The 16,396-nt window shown below is 31.6% G+C and overlaps 1 protein-coding gene across 1 annotated transcript; it reads left to right on the top strand.

The window, feature by feature from the left end:
• The first annotated feature begins 6,719 nt into the window (after positions 1-6,719).
• On the top strand, positions 6,720-11,960 carry LOC114315619 (uncharacterized). The gene is given in 4 exon segments (XM_028262223.2): positions 6,720-9,268; positions 9,998-10,411; positions 11,189-11,458; positions 11,461-11,960. Coding segments are annotated over 4 exon segments (2,949 nt in total). The 5' UTR covers positions 6,720-7,116; the 3' UTR covers positions 11,574-11,960.
• Positions 11,961-16,396: the final 4,436 nt, after the last annotated feature.

Here is a 16,396-nt window from a genome sequence, read left to right as displayed (position 1 = left end):
TGGTTCGTTATTTTGGGTCTTCTTCAACTCTGGTTCAGAAGATTTTGGTTCATCTATTTGGTGAGGTCTTTCCTCTTTGTTTATTTGTGATTATTTGGAATTCACCTAAGGGTGATTTTGTGAGACCATTGGTGTCTCGTTTGTAATCGTTTGGAACTTATTTGGTTGATAGTGGAATCGGATTTCGATCCCGTGGACGTACCTCACATTGAGGGAACCACGTAAAAATTCTTGTGTTGCCTTTGATTTAATTTTTCCGCATTAGTTTTTATTCCCATTGATTGATTTACTTGTGGGGAATCACATCGATTTTCCCTAACAATTATTGCTAATAAAATATTGGACAAATTGAAAATAGGTGGAGAGTCATAAAATAACATGTACTACAAAGAGGAATATTTTTTAGTACAATTTTGAAACACAAAACTTTTTTACACCAAAGACAAAAATAAACTTATGTAATATACAGATAAGTTACATTATTATTAAAGTAAAATCATTTCTCCACTACTAAGGCTGAAATGCAATTTTCCCAGAAACATTCCAAGAAGAATAAGATAGTGAGTCAGCAAGTTTGGAACGTTCCGTGGTGTGATGTGGTTTCACTGGGATGACAACTGCTTGCCAATGCTATTGATCATACTAGGCAATGGTTCTTTCATTTTCACGTGTGTGTAGTCTACTATTCACTTTGCTCTTGTACTTGTGTGATACCAACCAATTCGCGAATCGTGCATTGCAGTTTACGCGGTGCAAAATGTAACTTAGGTCAAGTTTGGCTAACTTAAAAAAGTGTACTTATTTCATCTTTTTATTTTTTTTGGATCACATCAATCAACATCTCTTTTTTACTTTTTCTACACATAATACAAAAAAAGTCAAAAAATGTACTTATTTAGTCTTTCCAAACTTGGCCTTAGTTAAAGTTATATTGATTCGTACTTATTTATATTGTTTTATCAGTTAATTATGGTTTAAATTTTAAAATTTATAATTTGTTTTTGAAATTATTCTGCTCCGTTATAATACATATATATTTTTTAACTTATAATGAAATATCAAAGTAAAAAATAAATATGAAAAAGATTTAATATATAAAATTTATTACAAATTAATAGTTATATATATATGAAAAATATTATGTAAAATTAATTTGTGTTATATATATGAAAAATATTATGCAAATTAGTATTATATATTATATAAAAACTTGATAATTAGTTAGAATATTTTTCAATTTGTCAATTTGTCCAAAACCGCTCAAACCGCAATTTGCCAATCCATCAATCCGCTAATCTACTATTCAGTTTATAATGTTACTTTCAAACTGTCCGAACCACACGCACACTTGCATATCCTAACCTCTTATTTGACAATTGGTTAAATTAACTAAAAAATTTAAAAATAAACACAAAAAGTTAACTTATTCCTCCTATTTTTTTTTACATAGTTTTTATAAAAAAATTTAAAAAATTATTAAAAAAATAAATTCTCAAAAAAATCCTAATATAATTATATAATTAAGTTGATTAGAGTGGGTTCTACACGCGCCTCCATTTACGTGTTGGAGCCACCTAATGTATTGCTTTATTGGCATGCCTTAGAAGCCCTTTTACTATTATTTATTTTTTTTTTTCACTTTTCACATTTTATTTATTTTCAAATTTTGCAATCTTTCTGTTCTTTACCAACAGCTGCATAGGAATAAGAACCATTCATAAATATAATATAAATGAGCTCCACGGTGATGATACATTTCACTAAAAGTGGTGTTCTAAAGTACCATTAATGAATTGACAAGTACTTTAAATAAAAAATAAAAAAAAACAAGACACAAGCAGTGGGTCCCGTCCACTGCCACATCACTAGTGGTGCCTTTAGAGCACTACTTTTAGTGGTCTCAAGCATTACTGATGAGCTCCATCTTTTTAATAATGCTTCTTAGGGGCACCTCGAAAAATGCTTGGGACCTCTAATTTAGAGGTACCACTAGTGATGTGGCAGTGGGTCCCATCCACTGCCACTGTCAGTCATGTGTCTTGATTTTTTTTTTTTTGGGGAAATTTGGCTATAAACCCCTTTTACATTCCTTTCATTGTTAAAAGGACTAAGAAAAAAATTAAATTTTCTAAACCCCTTCATAATTATAAAATCTTGCATAAATGACAAAATTTATTATTTAAATATTTTTTCAGACTATTATACCCTCAACTAAATCTTCCCACCTTTTCCACCCACTCTCTCTCCACCTTCTTGGTCTCTATGACTCTGGCCAGCCAAAATCGAGTTCATCTAAGCCTAAGATTCATTCAATCTTTGACCTAAAACACTGACCTGGTTCAAGCAATCACAATCTGACCTGTGTATTTGAATTGAAGCTTAGTTTGAAGCTTTAATCTAATTTGCGTCTGTTAAGAAACCAAGGACTTCATCGCAAAATTGATCCGATTCGACAATCAACCCGAATTCAAGCTTCTGGAACTCACGATTACAAGCTGGAGTCTTTCGCGATCTGACCTTGGGTTCTCTCTTGTGACTCGTTGTTCTTTGAGTCAACTTCGATGAGAACTTTGGATTTCAAGTTCTAATTGGAATTGCGATTTCAGTTTGCATCTGGCTTAAAGGTTGCAAACTCTAAGTTCGAACGACTTGCAGATCGACTTCGCTAATTGAATCGCAATCAGACTTGTGTTTGCTATCTTGAAGTGAAATTAAACTCAATTTGAAGCTTCTATTGCAATTTGAAGATCCATCGAGTTCGCAATGACCACGTGGAGAAGAGTGCGGGTGGAGTTGTTTGGTTATACATATTTTTTTAAACACAGATTTGAGTTTTGAATATATGTATATATATATATATATATATATATATATATTTGTGTGTATGAGTGTTGTTGAACACATATATTCTTTTCATTGAGATTTGTGATTGTTGATCGAGTTTTAGAAGTTTTTCTTCTCAATTAGATATGTTGATTTGTTGATTAATTTGTTTTGTTTTTGTTTCTTTGTTTGTTTTTTTATTTATTTTTGTTGTTTTTTATCTAATTTCATTTGACAGAACTAGAGTAAAATTTTACTCTGGTTCTATTGCTCTGTTTTTTTCATTTGACAGAACCAGAGTAAAATTTTACTTTTATACAGAGTAAAATTTTACTTTTGTATAGAGTCTAACATTTTACTCATTTTTCAGAGTAAAATTTTACTTTTATACAGAGTAAAATTTTACTTTTGTGTAGAGTCTAATATTTTACTAGTTTTTCAGAGTAAAATTTTACTTTTATACAGAGTAAAATTTTACTTTTAGTTTCAGAGTCTAACATTTTACTCTTATTCAGAGTAAAATTTTACTTTCATACAGAGTAAAATTTTACTTTTAGTTTCAGAATGTAAAATTTTACTTTCATACAGAGTAAAATTTTACTTTTAGTTTCAGAATGTAAAATTTTACTTTTATACAGAGTAAAATTTTACTTTCATACAGAGTAAAATTTTACTTTTAGTTTCAGAATGTAAAATTTTACTTTTATACAGAGTAAAATTTTACTCTGAAATTTATAGTGAAGATGACTTAATAGGAGAGTTGATAGATATGAGGATAATATAGTAAAAGAAACAAGTTTTAAAATATTAGGCGGTTTTGAAAGTACTTATATAATTCTTGTCATTTTGAAAGACATTAGATAGTGAGGGGGTTATCACCAAATCCCCCTTTTTTTTTTCCTTTTCCACCTCATTAGAGGTGTGTTTTTAGAGGTCTCTAGCATTGTTGGGGCACCTCCAAAGCTGTTGATTTTTATTTTTTTTAAATTTATTTATTAATTTTAAAGTGTCGGAATGCCTTAGAGCTAGCTTTATATCTTTTTGGGCTCATGCTGTTCTTTCATATGTGGGTACCCTTTTCATTACAAAATTGATTTCTATGCATTAGATGATAAATTTGTTCTTTCAAGTACCCTTAAATCAATCGATGGGGGTGCGGCGGACATTCATAATTCGTGGAAAGAAAGAAGGAATAAAATAAAGTGAAAGAAACTATATTTATTATTATTATTATTATTATTATTATTATTATTTTTTGGGATAGGAAAATGAGACTAATGCTGTGTTTGGTTGGAGTTTTTGAGGTGGGATTTGGAAAAGGAATGAGAAATGTAATCCTATTTATGTTTGGTTATAATAAAAAATATATGGGAAAAGAAAGGGGGTGAGAAATAAATAAAGAAATAGGATACCTTTTAGGACATCAATTCTATTTTATAACCAACACAACCAAACATAGTTGAGATTTGGAATTCTATTAATTCTTTCTCCTTTTCCTTTCATTTCCATTTCCCTTTCCATTTCCCTTCCCAAATCCTCCAACCAAACACAGCGTAAAGTGAATAGGTATTTTGGTCAAAATATTTGCGCATGTGGTTATGTTAATAGAAGAGAGGAAAATTACATCTCAAAGAAATATTTGAACATAAACATCACTCTCAATAAAAGATGCAGTGCTCCACATGTTTATCCCTTGGTCTCAATAATCTAATGAAGTTGAGATGTTCCCCACAAGACCTCAACATATTTGCTAAGCTGAACAATGAGTACCCATGTAAAAGGTTTGCTGCCCATAAGAGAGCCAGGTCACCAAAGATAATGACCCTTCAAAGGCTTCCAAGAAATTGATATGGGCTACACACTAAAACATTGTTAACATTACCTAACCGGAGTTTGGTTATGATGCTTAAATCAGTAATCAAAGCAGAGTAAAAGAACAAGAGCAAGACCATAAAGAGATATGTAAGCAGAGTTTCTACCCCCTTACCAGAGTATATCATCTATTCCTATCCATTGCCTCCAATCCTGCATGGTCATAGCTGCCTTGCTCAATTTTCTCTCGAGATCAAGCCAACTATTCTCTGAGGTTTGCTATTATGTTACATGGAATTCTTACATGGAATTCTTGAGAAGCAGGTGTCTGGCCAATGCTCTAATATGGGTTGTGTGGCCTTACTCAGTTCAAACGATTCTCTGTCCGACCCATGATTTATATGATATGTTCAGTCCACTTTAGTCTCCATCACACTTAGAATGAATTTGTTATTGAATAGTTTGAAATACATTCTTAGACTTCTAACAACTTAAGCTTTTACATTTCGTCTCCGTTTGTATTCTTTCTTCTCTCTCGTTGTATGGATGTTTGCATTGAGATTACATGTGAGGAAAAATGTTGAATATCTTGATATGTATTGTTAAATCTATTTCCTAACTGTTTGTTTAAGTTCTTAGCATAATTGATGATTTATCATTTGGGCCATGTATGAACCTTTTTTTTGTGAACAGTTACCACAAAAGCCACATCAGAGAGAAAGAGAGAGTCCTATTTGAAGGCATGCTAATACAAGAGCACTCTTTCCCATGTGTGATGGGGTCATTTGTGTTTCTTTTAAGATAGAGAGATGGGCTCTGAATAAGTTTCAAATTAATCCACAGCACTTTTTTCCATGTGAAGGGATGGATCATGGATTTTTCTTTTCTTTTTCTCTTGTAGTGGAAGATCAACAGAAAATATGTATCTCTAGCTTTTTCTTTTCAGCCCTCTATTTAAGACTATTCCATCTTCTTCTAATAAAGCTCAAATACACACATTACAATGATAGATGGTCCCAGGCCTGTAGCCTAAGGCAGGAGAAGGAACAAAAGCATAAGAAAAAGAAGAAAAAGCTTCCTTGGTTTCCTTCTTCCATGCAACCTATCTATACAACACAATTATATATAGATCATTAAAAAAAGAAAAACAACAACAATGTAATGATAAATGAATAATCATCATCTTTTACTTCTTACATTCACTGTTGTTGCAGGCACATGTTTCCAACCCCTTCATGGGGACAGAATCATAGAGATGGCAATAGGGTAATATAGAAAATTGCCCTTGTGTATTTATAATGTATACATAAATATCAAGATATAGGATGGGTCTTGAAGCAATGGTAAAGTTTGCTTTATTGTAACTTGGCCATCATGGATTCAAATCACGAAAATAGTATAACTAATTCTCTAAATGCGAGAGTAAAACTGTTTACATCTGACTTTTCCATATCTAACAGGAATAAGAGTTTCGTGTATTGAAACTGCATTTCTTATACATAAAAGTACACAGTATATAAATGCCCCAAGTTTAGTATTACAAGATCACAACACTACTGTAAATTATCATTTATAATTAAATTGTTATTTGCAGATAAGAAAGAAAGATGCAATTTTAGTATTATGATCTTTAACAAGAAGCCAATATTGCCAGTTTTCTCCTCAGTCTCAACCTGAAGTCATTTTCAAGCTTTGGAATAGTGACAGAAGATACTTTGTAATAGTGGCATGCACTGATCATCATTTATCAAAAGTACCAAAAAAAAACAAAAAAAAAAAAAAAAAAAAAAAAAGGGGAGAGAGAAAGGACGAAAGAAAGAAAAAGAAAAGAAAAGAAAAGAATGTGCAATTATCAAAAGCAGAAATAAGAAATTCTCTGACTGTTGAAAGTGCAATTTCATCATCACTCACTCAAAGAAAAAGAGTATCCTTTGATTAAAGCTAAAGGGCAATTTTGTCATATGAAAAAAGAAAGAGACACAGTGAGGAAAGAGATGTAGAGAATCAACTTTACTTTTCTCTTAATCTGAACTTTAAATTTCTGTTACCCCAACGGCTGTTTTTTTAATTTCAATTCCCACAAATCCTTCTTCTCTGCTTTTCCAATTTTTTTTTTTTTCACTCTTAGCTTTGCTTAAAGAAGCTCATGATACATACATGCAGATATAGCTCAAAACAAAACCATCTTTAGAACATTTTCAATCCTCCTCTTTTCTCTCCACTGTGTGTGTGTGTGTGTGTGTGAGAGAGAGAGAGAGAGAGAAGGAAAAGGCGAGGCTTAGCTTCTTCCTTGAACTAGCTAGAACTCTCTTTCTTTGAAGATGATTGATTCTTCAAATTTATTCAAAATCAAAGTTTCCAGATTCCCTTCACTTTTCCTTCCTTTCCCAACAAATCCATTATCCCCTTAGCCCTTAAAATCCATACACACTTCTTTCACTTCTTCCAAACTCAATTTCCATAAAAAATTTCCTAGAAAATATGCCACATTTCACTATTGTAACACTCTTCTTTCTTCTTGGTACCTCTGCTTCAACTTCTCTCATTAGTGACTTCCATGCCTTAATCTTTCTCAAACGAGGCTTTGAGTTCGCTGAACCGGTCTTAAGTACTTGGAATTCCTCAAATCCAACCTCACTTTGTTCATGGGTTGGAATCAAATGCTTCAAGGGAAGAGTTGTTTCTCTTGATTTATCAGATATGAGTCTTTGTGGCTCTCTTTCCTCTGTTTTTTCATGCCTCAATAAGCTAACCGAGCTTTCTCTTGCTGGCAACAACTTCACAGGCCAAATCAAGATTTCAAATTTGAGTAATCTTCGAGTACTAAACATATCAAACAACCAGTTTGAAGGCGGTCTAGATTGGAACTACTCAAGCCTGGTGAATTTGGAGGTTTTCGATGCTTATAACAACAATTTCAATGCTTTGCTTCCTCTTGGGCTTTTGAGTATGAAGAAACTCAGGTACTTGGACTTGGGAGGAAACTACCTGTTTGGCAAAATCCCAGAAAGTTATGGGAATTTCATTGCGATGGAGCATCTGTTGCTGGATGGAAATGATTTGCATGGGAAAATCCCCGGTGAGTTGGGAAATCTCACAAACTTGAAGAAAATTGAGTTAGGCAATGACAATTTCTTTGAAGGTGGAATTCCAAAAGAGTTTGGAAAATTGGTAAATCTAATTCACTTGGATCTTTCGAAGTGCGAATTGGATGGTTCAATTCCCAGCGAGTTGGGGAATTTGAATTCGCTCCAAACATTGTATTTGCACACGAATCTCCTCTCAGGTTCAATACCAAATCAACTAGGCAACCTAACAAGCCTGGTCAATCTTGATCTCTCCAACAATGCACTAGTTGGGGAAGTCCCATATGAGCTAGCCAATCTCAAACAGCTCAAACTTGTCAACCTTTTCATGAACCGATTGCATGGGTCTATACCAGATTTTTTTGCTGACTTTCCTAACTTGGAAACCCTCCAACTCTGGCTCAACAACTTCACCGGCACAATTCCCAACAATCTCGGCCAAAATGGGAAGCTTCAAGATCTCGATTTGTCGTCAAACAAGCTCACCGGTACTATCCCTCCAAACTTGTGTGCTTCAACCCAACTTAGGATACTGATTCTTCTCAAAAACTTTCTCTTTGGATCGATTCCAAAGAGTTTAGGGACATGCTCAAGCCTTGTTAAAGTGAGGTTAGGCCAAAACTTCTTGAACGGTAGCATTCCAAATGGCTTCATTTACTTGCCTACGCTAAATTTAATTGAATTACAAGAAAACTATTTGTCAGGGACTTTGTCTGAGAATGTGAATGACAGTTCAATTCCAGGAAAATTAGCTCAAATGAACCTGTCAAATAATTTCCTGTCTGGTTCTTTACCATTCTCTCTTTCCAATTTCTCTTCCCTCCAAATCCTCCTGCTTGGGGGAAACAAATTCTCAGGTCTAATCCCACCTTCCATAGGAAAACTCCACCAAGTACTAAAACTTGACCTCAGTGGAAACTCACTTTCTGGCGAAATTCCACCGGAAATTGGAAACTGTAACCACCTTACCTACCTAGACTTGAGCATGAACAACCTCTCTGGCTCAATCCCACCCGAAATCTCCAATACCCAAATCATGAATTACTTGAATCTATCAAGAAACCAATTGAATAACACCATACCCAAATCAATTGGGTCAATGAAAAGCCTCACAACTGCTGATTTCTCATTCAATGATCTCTCCGGCGAACTTCCTCAATCCGGGCAATTCGCCTTCTTCAATGCCTCATCGTTCGCGGGGAATCCTCAACTCTGTGGACCATTGTTGGACAATCCTTGCAATGTCAGCACAATCACACAACAACCCAAGAAGGGTTCAGGGGATTTCAAGCTGATTTTTGCTCTTGGCATGTTGATTTGCTCTCTGGTGTTTGTTGCTGTGGCTATAATCAAGGCTAAGTCATTCAAGAGGAGTAGTTCTTCTTCATGGAAGATGACTGCATTTCAAAAGCTTGAGTTTAAGGTCTCAGATGTGCTTGAATGTATGAAAGATGGCAATGTGATTGGGAGAGGAGGTGCTGGGATTGTCTACCATGGCAAAATGGCTAATGGAACAGAAATTGCAGTCAAGAAACTTCTTGGGTTTGGTAGGTTAGCCATTGCATCCTCTATCTTCTCATGCATTTTTCTAGGAAATTCTTACAATAATGCTAAAATGACTACACTTTTATATCAAATTTGGTTTATCATCACTACATTAGTTTAATGTTCTCACTACTTGTTGGTAGTAGTGATAACTTGATAAACCAAATATATTATAAAAATGTGATCATTACAATATTATTGAAATCTAAACATAGTGGGCTTGTTTGGTTTGTTTTTAGGAGAGTTGTTTTTAAAAAAAAATTTGGAGAGAGAGTTTAAACTTTTTTTTGGTTTGTTTGGTTGTATATTCTAAGAGAATTGTTTTTTTGGGAGTTTGGGATGATTTGATATTTTGGGAGAATTTGAGTATATGTGTGTGAAAGAAAAAGTGATTGAGAATGAGAGAGGAGAGAGAAAAAATGATTGATTGATGTGTAAGAGAGAGAAAGTGATTTTGAAATTTTTTTGAGAAAAACTCAAACCAAACAATTTTAAATTTTTTTTTTCTAAAACTCATCTCCCAAATGCAAACCAAACATACCCAATATTTTTTACATACATGTAATGAGATTAAATTCAGCCTATTTTTATTTTGGGTTAAATACATTAATGGTTGCATAAGTATGCAACATGTTATATTTTAGGCCTTAATCTTTTAATTTTTTTTTCCCCCCTCTAGTTTTCAAAGTATACAATCTATTACATTTTGATATATATCTACCATCTACCAGGTAGTAACAGCCATGACCATGGTTTTCGAGCCGAGATCCGAACCCTAGGCAACATCAGGCATCGAAACATCGTCAGATTGCTGGCATTCTGCTCGAACAAGGAGACGAATGTGCTCGTATACGAGTACATGCGAAATGGGAGCTTAGGAGAGGCCTTGCACTGTAAAAAAGGAGGGTTTTTGAGTTGGAATTTGAGGTACAAAATTGCTATTGAAGCTGCGAGAGGACTCTGCTATCTCCACCATGATTGCTCGCCTTTGATCGTTCATCGAGACGTGAAATCCAACAACATACTGTTGAATTCCAGCTTCGAAGCTCATGTTGCTGATTTTGGATTGGCCAAGTTCTTGGTGGAGGGTGGAGCGTCCGAGTGCATGTCAGCAATTGCCGGCTCTTACGGCTACATTGCGCCTGGTATGTGCTTCATTTGTTTGATGGAGTTGATTACAAGTTAAAAATTAATAATCATAAAGTAAAAATTAAAAAAATATTTTTTAGTTTATTTAAATTATTTATGTTTAAAAAAAATTTGTACCAAAGAATCTTATACAAACTTTTAAATTGAAAAAAGCGATAAGAAACACTGCATTAATTCAGGTCGGACTTATGAACTCATCACGAATTTAATAATTTAGGTCATGTTTGGTTTGGTTTGCAGAAACTTATTTCAAATTTTTTAAAAAAGAATTAAAAATTAATTTGGTGAAAAAAATTAAAAAATTAAAAATACTTATCATTTTCATATAATTATATATTTTGGAAAGTTAGAAATAATTTTTAAAAATTTAAAAATATCTTTTGATATTTATTTTTATCAAATTAGTTTTTTTTAAAAATTTTTTTTTCTGATAAACAAACCAAACAAGCCCTTGATATTTTAAGTTGCTGGCCTAGATCATTTGCAAAAAAATTAAATTAATATGATAATTATAATAATATAATTTTATCACATTTATCAAAAAAATTTTTTTGTCTATTTTTAAAATCATACCTGATAATTTTTTAAAAAGGCAAATGTGTTAAAATTATGTGATTACAATTATTAGTGGCTCTTTCATGTTTATGTTTTATGTTCTTTATTTTGTGAAAAACATGAAAAAATTATTTGACAAACTATTTTAAAAAACTGTTGCTACCAAAACTGCACTGTTAAATTTAATATAATTTTCTTTCCCTTTTTTTTCCCTTCAGAATATGCATACACATTAAGGGTAAATGAGAAGAGCGATGTGTATAGTTTTGGAGTAGTCCTGCTTGAGCTCATTACCGGGCGGCGTCCGGTGGGTGAATTCGGAGAAGGTGTAGACATTGTACAGTGGGCTAAGAAAGCAACCAGTTGCCGAAAAGAGGAAGTGATTGGGATTGTTGATGCTAGGCTTCTCATAACCACTTCATCAGTGCCCCTAGATGAAGCCATGCATTTGTTCTTCATTGCCATGCAATGTACCCAAGAAAATAGCATTGAGCGGCCAACAATGAGAGAGGTGGTTCAAATGCTATCGGAATTTCCCCATTGCTCCCCGAAAAACCAATCCTCCTCTTCAACCATCTTTCATCAACATTCGAAGAACATTGAGAAAGAGAATTTTTTTCCAAAGCTTCAAAATGATGTCTTGGTTTAAGGAACTTGAGAGCTTTAGTTACAGTATTTTAATATATCGACATCGAAAGTCTAAAATCTCAATATATTTAAAATATCGACTCTTTCATGAAATTTTAGAATGAGTCGATTTTGTTAAAGCCTTGCAATGTACAAAGTTACATTGTTCTTTTTATTAGTTTCTTCTCCCTTAGCGGCTTAGGCATTAGAAATTTGGTGTTCATAGGAATAAGTGATGGATGCACTTCATTGTAATTTGAAAGGGGTGGTGCCTTTAGGTAGATAGAGTGCAAACTAAAATGAAGTCATGCATGCCCTTCTTATCATATAATTTTATGTACATTTTATGTTTGACTGCTCTAAGATTGTGTTCTTTTGGGTCTTGCCATGGAATCGGTTTATGTATCTTGCTCAATGCTAAATTTTTCGCTTGAATGCAGAAGTATACTTATGGATTGGCAGCCTCTCGAATTATATACAAATAATAAATTAAGGAAAGTCCTTAAAATATTAAAATATCCTCAAATTATGATAATTACATCATGTAGTATATATTCACTGATTTCAAACAAACATAGGATATGATAGTATTTTTGCAAATCCTCCTACTCCAAAGACATTAATGAGAGATATGATACATCATGGGAGGTTTGTGTAGTTCTTATTTTTAATATATAAAATTATTATATATCGCGAGTTTAGAGAAACATTAAGTGTAAGAGCTTGTTTAGTTTAGGTCCATCATGGGTCCTACTTAAAAATCCGATCGGTTGATAGTTTAGGAACTTATATGTAAATTATCTATAAAAATAAAATAATATAACTAGAATTATCATATGAATCTAATTTATTTATTTTTATTTTTTTGAGAACATGAGAAACAATATATTAATAAAACAATAAAAGTATAGAAATAAGACCCCAAAGGGTCATCCCAACCAAACAACAAAAGAAAAAAACAACAACAAAAGAACAAATCTGCCAAAAAAACAGCCACGAGCCAGGGAAAATCACCAATCTGCTCAAAGATGTGGTCTGGAAAGCAAGATCTGCTTGAAAGACTGTCGTCCTTATCGACAATGTCCACGTCGCCGCTGTCCAATGTTGCTGACTGTCGCCGAAGAAAGAAGAACACCCACAATAGTATGGGAGAAGGGTTTAGAGAGGAGGGAACGATTGTGGTTGTCGAAAAATAAAAAACTTATGCCGAAATTGGAGAAAAAAACTCTCAAAACTCCTATATTGGACATAAAAAGTTTATATCTACACTCGAAAACGGTAAATCTATACTCTAAGAGTGTAGATTTACATTTTAAAAGTAGAAAAATGATCGCCAAAAAGTCACCGGTGCTTTGCCGAAAATCACCTCTAGAGAGAGGCTGCCTGGACCAATTATGGAAAAGAATGATGTATGTAGAATAACTAAAAAAAAGTGTTTAAGCAATTGGCTGAGTTTTCTTTGATTTAAGGTTGTCTGCCCCTATTAATTCTAAACCATAGCCTTTGTTTATCTGGCTGGCACAAATTCAGAATAATTATTAAGGGAAAATTATAAATTAGTGGTTTCTTTTCAAAAACAATTACATTTCATAAAAAAGCTTTTGTCATTAATTATTAAAGTTATATAGTTTGCCACTTATTTGATTTTTTATTTTTTATTTTCCAAACCGGCACTTGGAAGAATTGTCTATTTATAAACTTCTTTTTTCTAATGGTGAGATTTGCAATTTTCTTTAATGGATAGAGAGATCAATGTTGGAAAATTATATATAAATGTTAAAAGCAGTCAATAGAGTCAATATAAATATAAAGAAATTTTCAAGGCGAAAGAAAGAATCTCAATAAATATTTGGAGAATAAAACTTACACGTAAACGAGTAGATTGGTCAATCAAAGTAACCCGTTAGTTAATGTTAATAACTAAGGGTGGGCGCGGGTCGGTTTTTAACTAATTAAGGGTGGGCGCGGGTCGGTTGCGGCTATGAAACTTTTAATCCGTCATCCGTCTGTCAGATTGGCGAATTAGAGAAAATCAATCCGCATCCGTCTGCCAATCCGGCGGATATGGATTGAGCGAATTGGCGGTTTGGCGGATGGATACGAATCGGTTTAGCGGTTTAAAATTTTATAAATTTTCAACATAATTCAACGTATGCACTTCTTAAAAAAAAGAAAAGAAAAGAAAGAAAGTATTACAGTCAATGACTTAAAAAAGTATTACTATCACCGTATGCTTTATCTAAAGAAAGAAAGTTTAAAACTTTAGAATATCACGATCACTGCATGCCTTATCCACATATTACAATCACAAAATGATTCATCCACATAAAGTATTACAATCTGTGGTTCTTAAAATATAATAACAATTCAAACCACCAAAACCATGAACAGAGCAGGAGTAGAGATTGTATGTCTCTGTATTGTTACATCTATATATGTTTCTGAAAACAAAAACCAACCAACATACATCATATTTTCTATTTATTATTTTTAAAGTTAGATTTAAAAACCAAAAAATATAGATAAATAATACGTTTATTTTTTTCAATTCAAAAAATATATTCAAGTTGAAAACTTTTTTTCAACAGAATATTTAAACACTTTTTCAATTGAAAACACAAACATAATATTTAAACAAATTGAAAACACAAAGTCTTATAAATTACTAGGGGTGCTCGCGGTTTGACAGTTCGGTTGCGGCCAAAGAAATCTCAAATTCGCTATCCGTTCGCCAAATTGGCGGATTGGAGAAAATCAATCCGTAACCGTCCGCTCGTCATCACGCATCCGTCCAAAATGCGGCGGATTGATTCGGTTCGGTCGGTTTTAACGGATCAATATATCCGCTGCTCACCCCTATTAATAACCAATTCTTGTTATTGTATAAGAAGAAAATCTACATTGGTTGGATCTTGAATTTATAAATGAAAATGAATTAAACAAATTTGATTTGTTTTCTTTAGGCTTTGTTTGGCTATGATTTTTTTACCCACTCTTTGGCTATTTAGTCAAAAAAATTTAACCATTTTCAGCTAATAATTGAGAAAAAAAAAAAGTAACTTTTTAAAAATAAGATTCATGTTTGTTTGCAACTTAAAAACAATACATTTTTTTTCCTAGATTTTTTTTTTTTTTGGTTTTTAGTAAAATTTTAAAATTTTGTATTACTATTATTTAAATTTTTTAGGTTCTTCTAGAAAGATATTAAAAAGTAGACTTTTTTAAAAAAGAAAATGCTTAGTGTTAGAAAAATGCAAAAAAAAATATATTGAAAGTATTTTTCAGATATGTAAAGAGTGTATTGATATTATAAAATCACATACACAAAAATAAATAAATAAATAAATAAAATACTTCAACGTTCCCAATCACAAAAAAGCTATTTTTATTTTTTTTAGAATTTGGCCAATACGTTTGGTTTGAAATTTTCAAAAAATAAAATTTTCAATTTTCAATTAGTATTTTTTTTATTTTTAGTAATTTTTTTTAATAATTAAATCAATTCTTTTTAATTTTTAAATTTACTTAATCTAAATACACTTAAAAATATAACATTTATAAATTTTTTTAAGAGTGTAACACTTACACTAATAAATCTCATTTCCTTTAACTTATAATCTGTTTAGTCTTTTGGGATTTTTTACGCTCTAAAAGTCCCATGTGTTTGTGAACTAACTAACCCAAATGATACACCCGTGGGTGCTGCCAATTAAGGACAAAATGAGGATTTTGTAATTTCATGAAACTAGCCTATCACCCATGCTATGTACGAATTGTATTTATAATTATTTATATATATATATATAAATTGTGATTTTTAAATAATTTTTTTTTAAATGTCTTCTTCTTTTTTTTTTTATATTATATTAAAGTTTATTATTTTGATAATAATTATATGTGTTGGACTTTTCAAAGAATTAAATGTCTTTTTTTTATTATTATATTATATTAAAGTTTAATATTTTGATAATAATCATATGTGTTAGATTTTTCAAGAAATTTTTTTTATACTTGTTCTTAATACATTAAAGTGTTATTATGAGAGATAATAATCATATGTGTTGGGATTTTCAAGAAATTCATATGTGTTGGATTTCAAAGAATTTTTTTTATGCTTGTTCTTAATGCATTAAAGTGTTATTATGAGGGTAAGACTTGAGAGTTGGGAGAAGTTAATAAATGTTAAGATTTTTATTTTAAATCAAAAAATCAAGAAAAAATGTCTTTTTTTTTTTCCTTTTTTATATTATATTAAAATTTATTATTTTGATAATAATCATATGTGTTGGACTTTTTAAAGAATTGAATGTCTTTTTTTTATTATTATATTATATTAAAGTTTAATATTTTGATAATAATCATATGTGTTGGATTTTTCAAGAATTTTTTTTTATACTTGTTCTTAATACATTAAAGTGTTATTATGAGGGATAATAATCATATGTGTTGGGACTTTTCAAGGAATTCATATGTGTTGGATTTCAAAGAATTTTTTTTATGCTTGTTCTTAATGTATTAAAGTGTTATTATGAGGGTAAGACTTGAGAGTTGGGAGAAGTTAATAAATGCTAAGATTTTTTTTTTAAAATAAAAAAATCAGGAAAAAATGTCTTTTTTTTTTCTTTTTTTATATTATATTAAAGTTTATTGTTTTGATAATAATCATCTGTGTTGGACTTTTTAAGGAATTAAATGTCTTTTTATTATTATTATATTATATTAAAGTTTAATATTTTGATAATAATCATATGTGTTGGATTTTTCAAGAAATTTTTTTTATACTTATTCTTAATACATTA

Source organism: Camellia sinensis, chromosome 2 (genome assembly GCF_055761805.1).
Source record: "Camellia sinensis isolate YWXY chromosome 2, ASM5576180v1, whole genome shotgun sequence".
NCBI lineage: Eukaryota > Viridiplantae > Streptophyta > Magnoliopsida > Ericales > Theaceae > Camellia > Camellia sinensis.
This window is presented reverse-complemented; position numbering and strand designations above follow the sequence as displayed.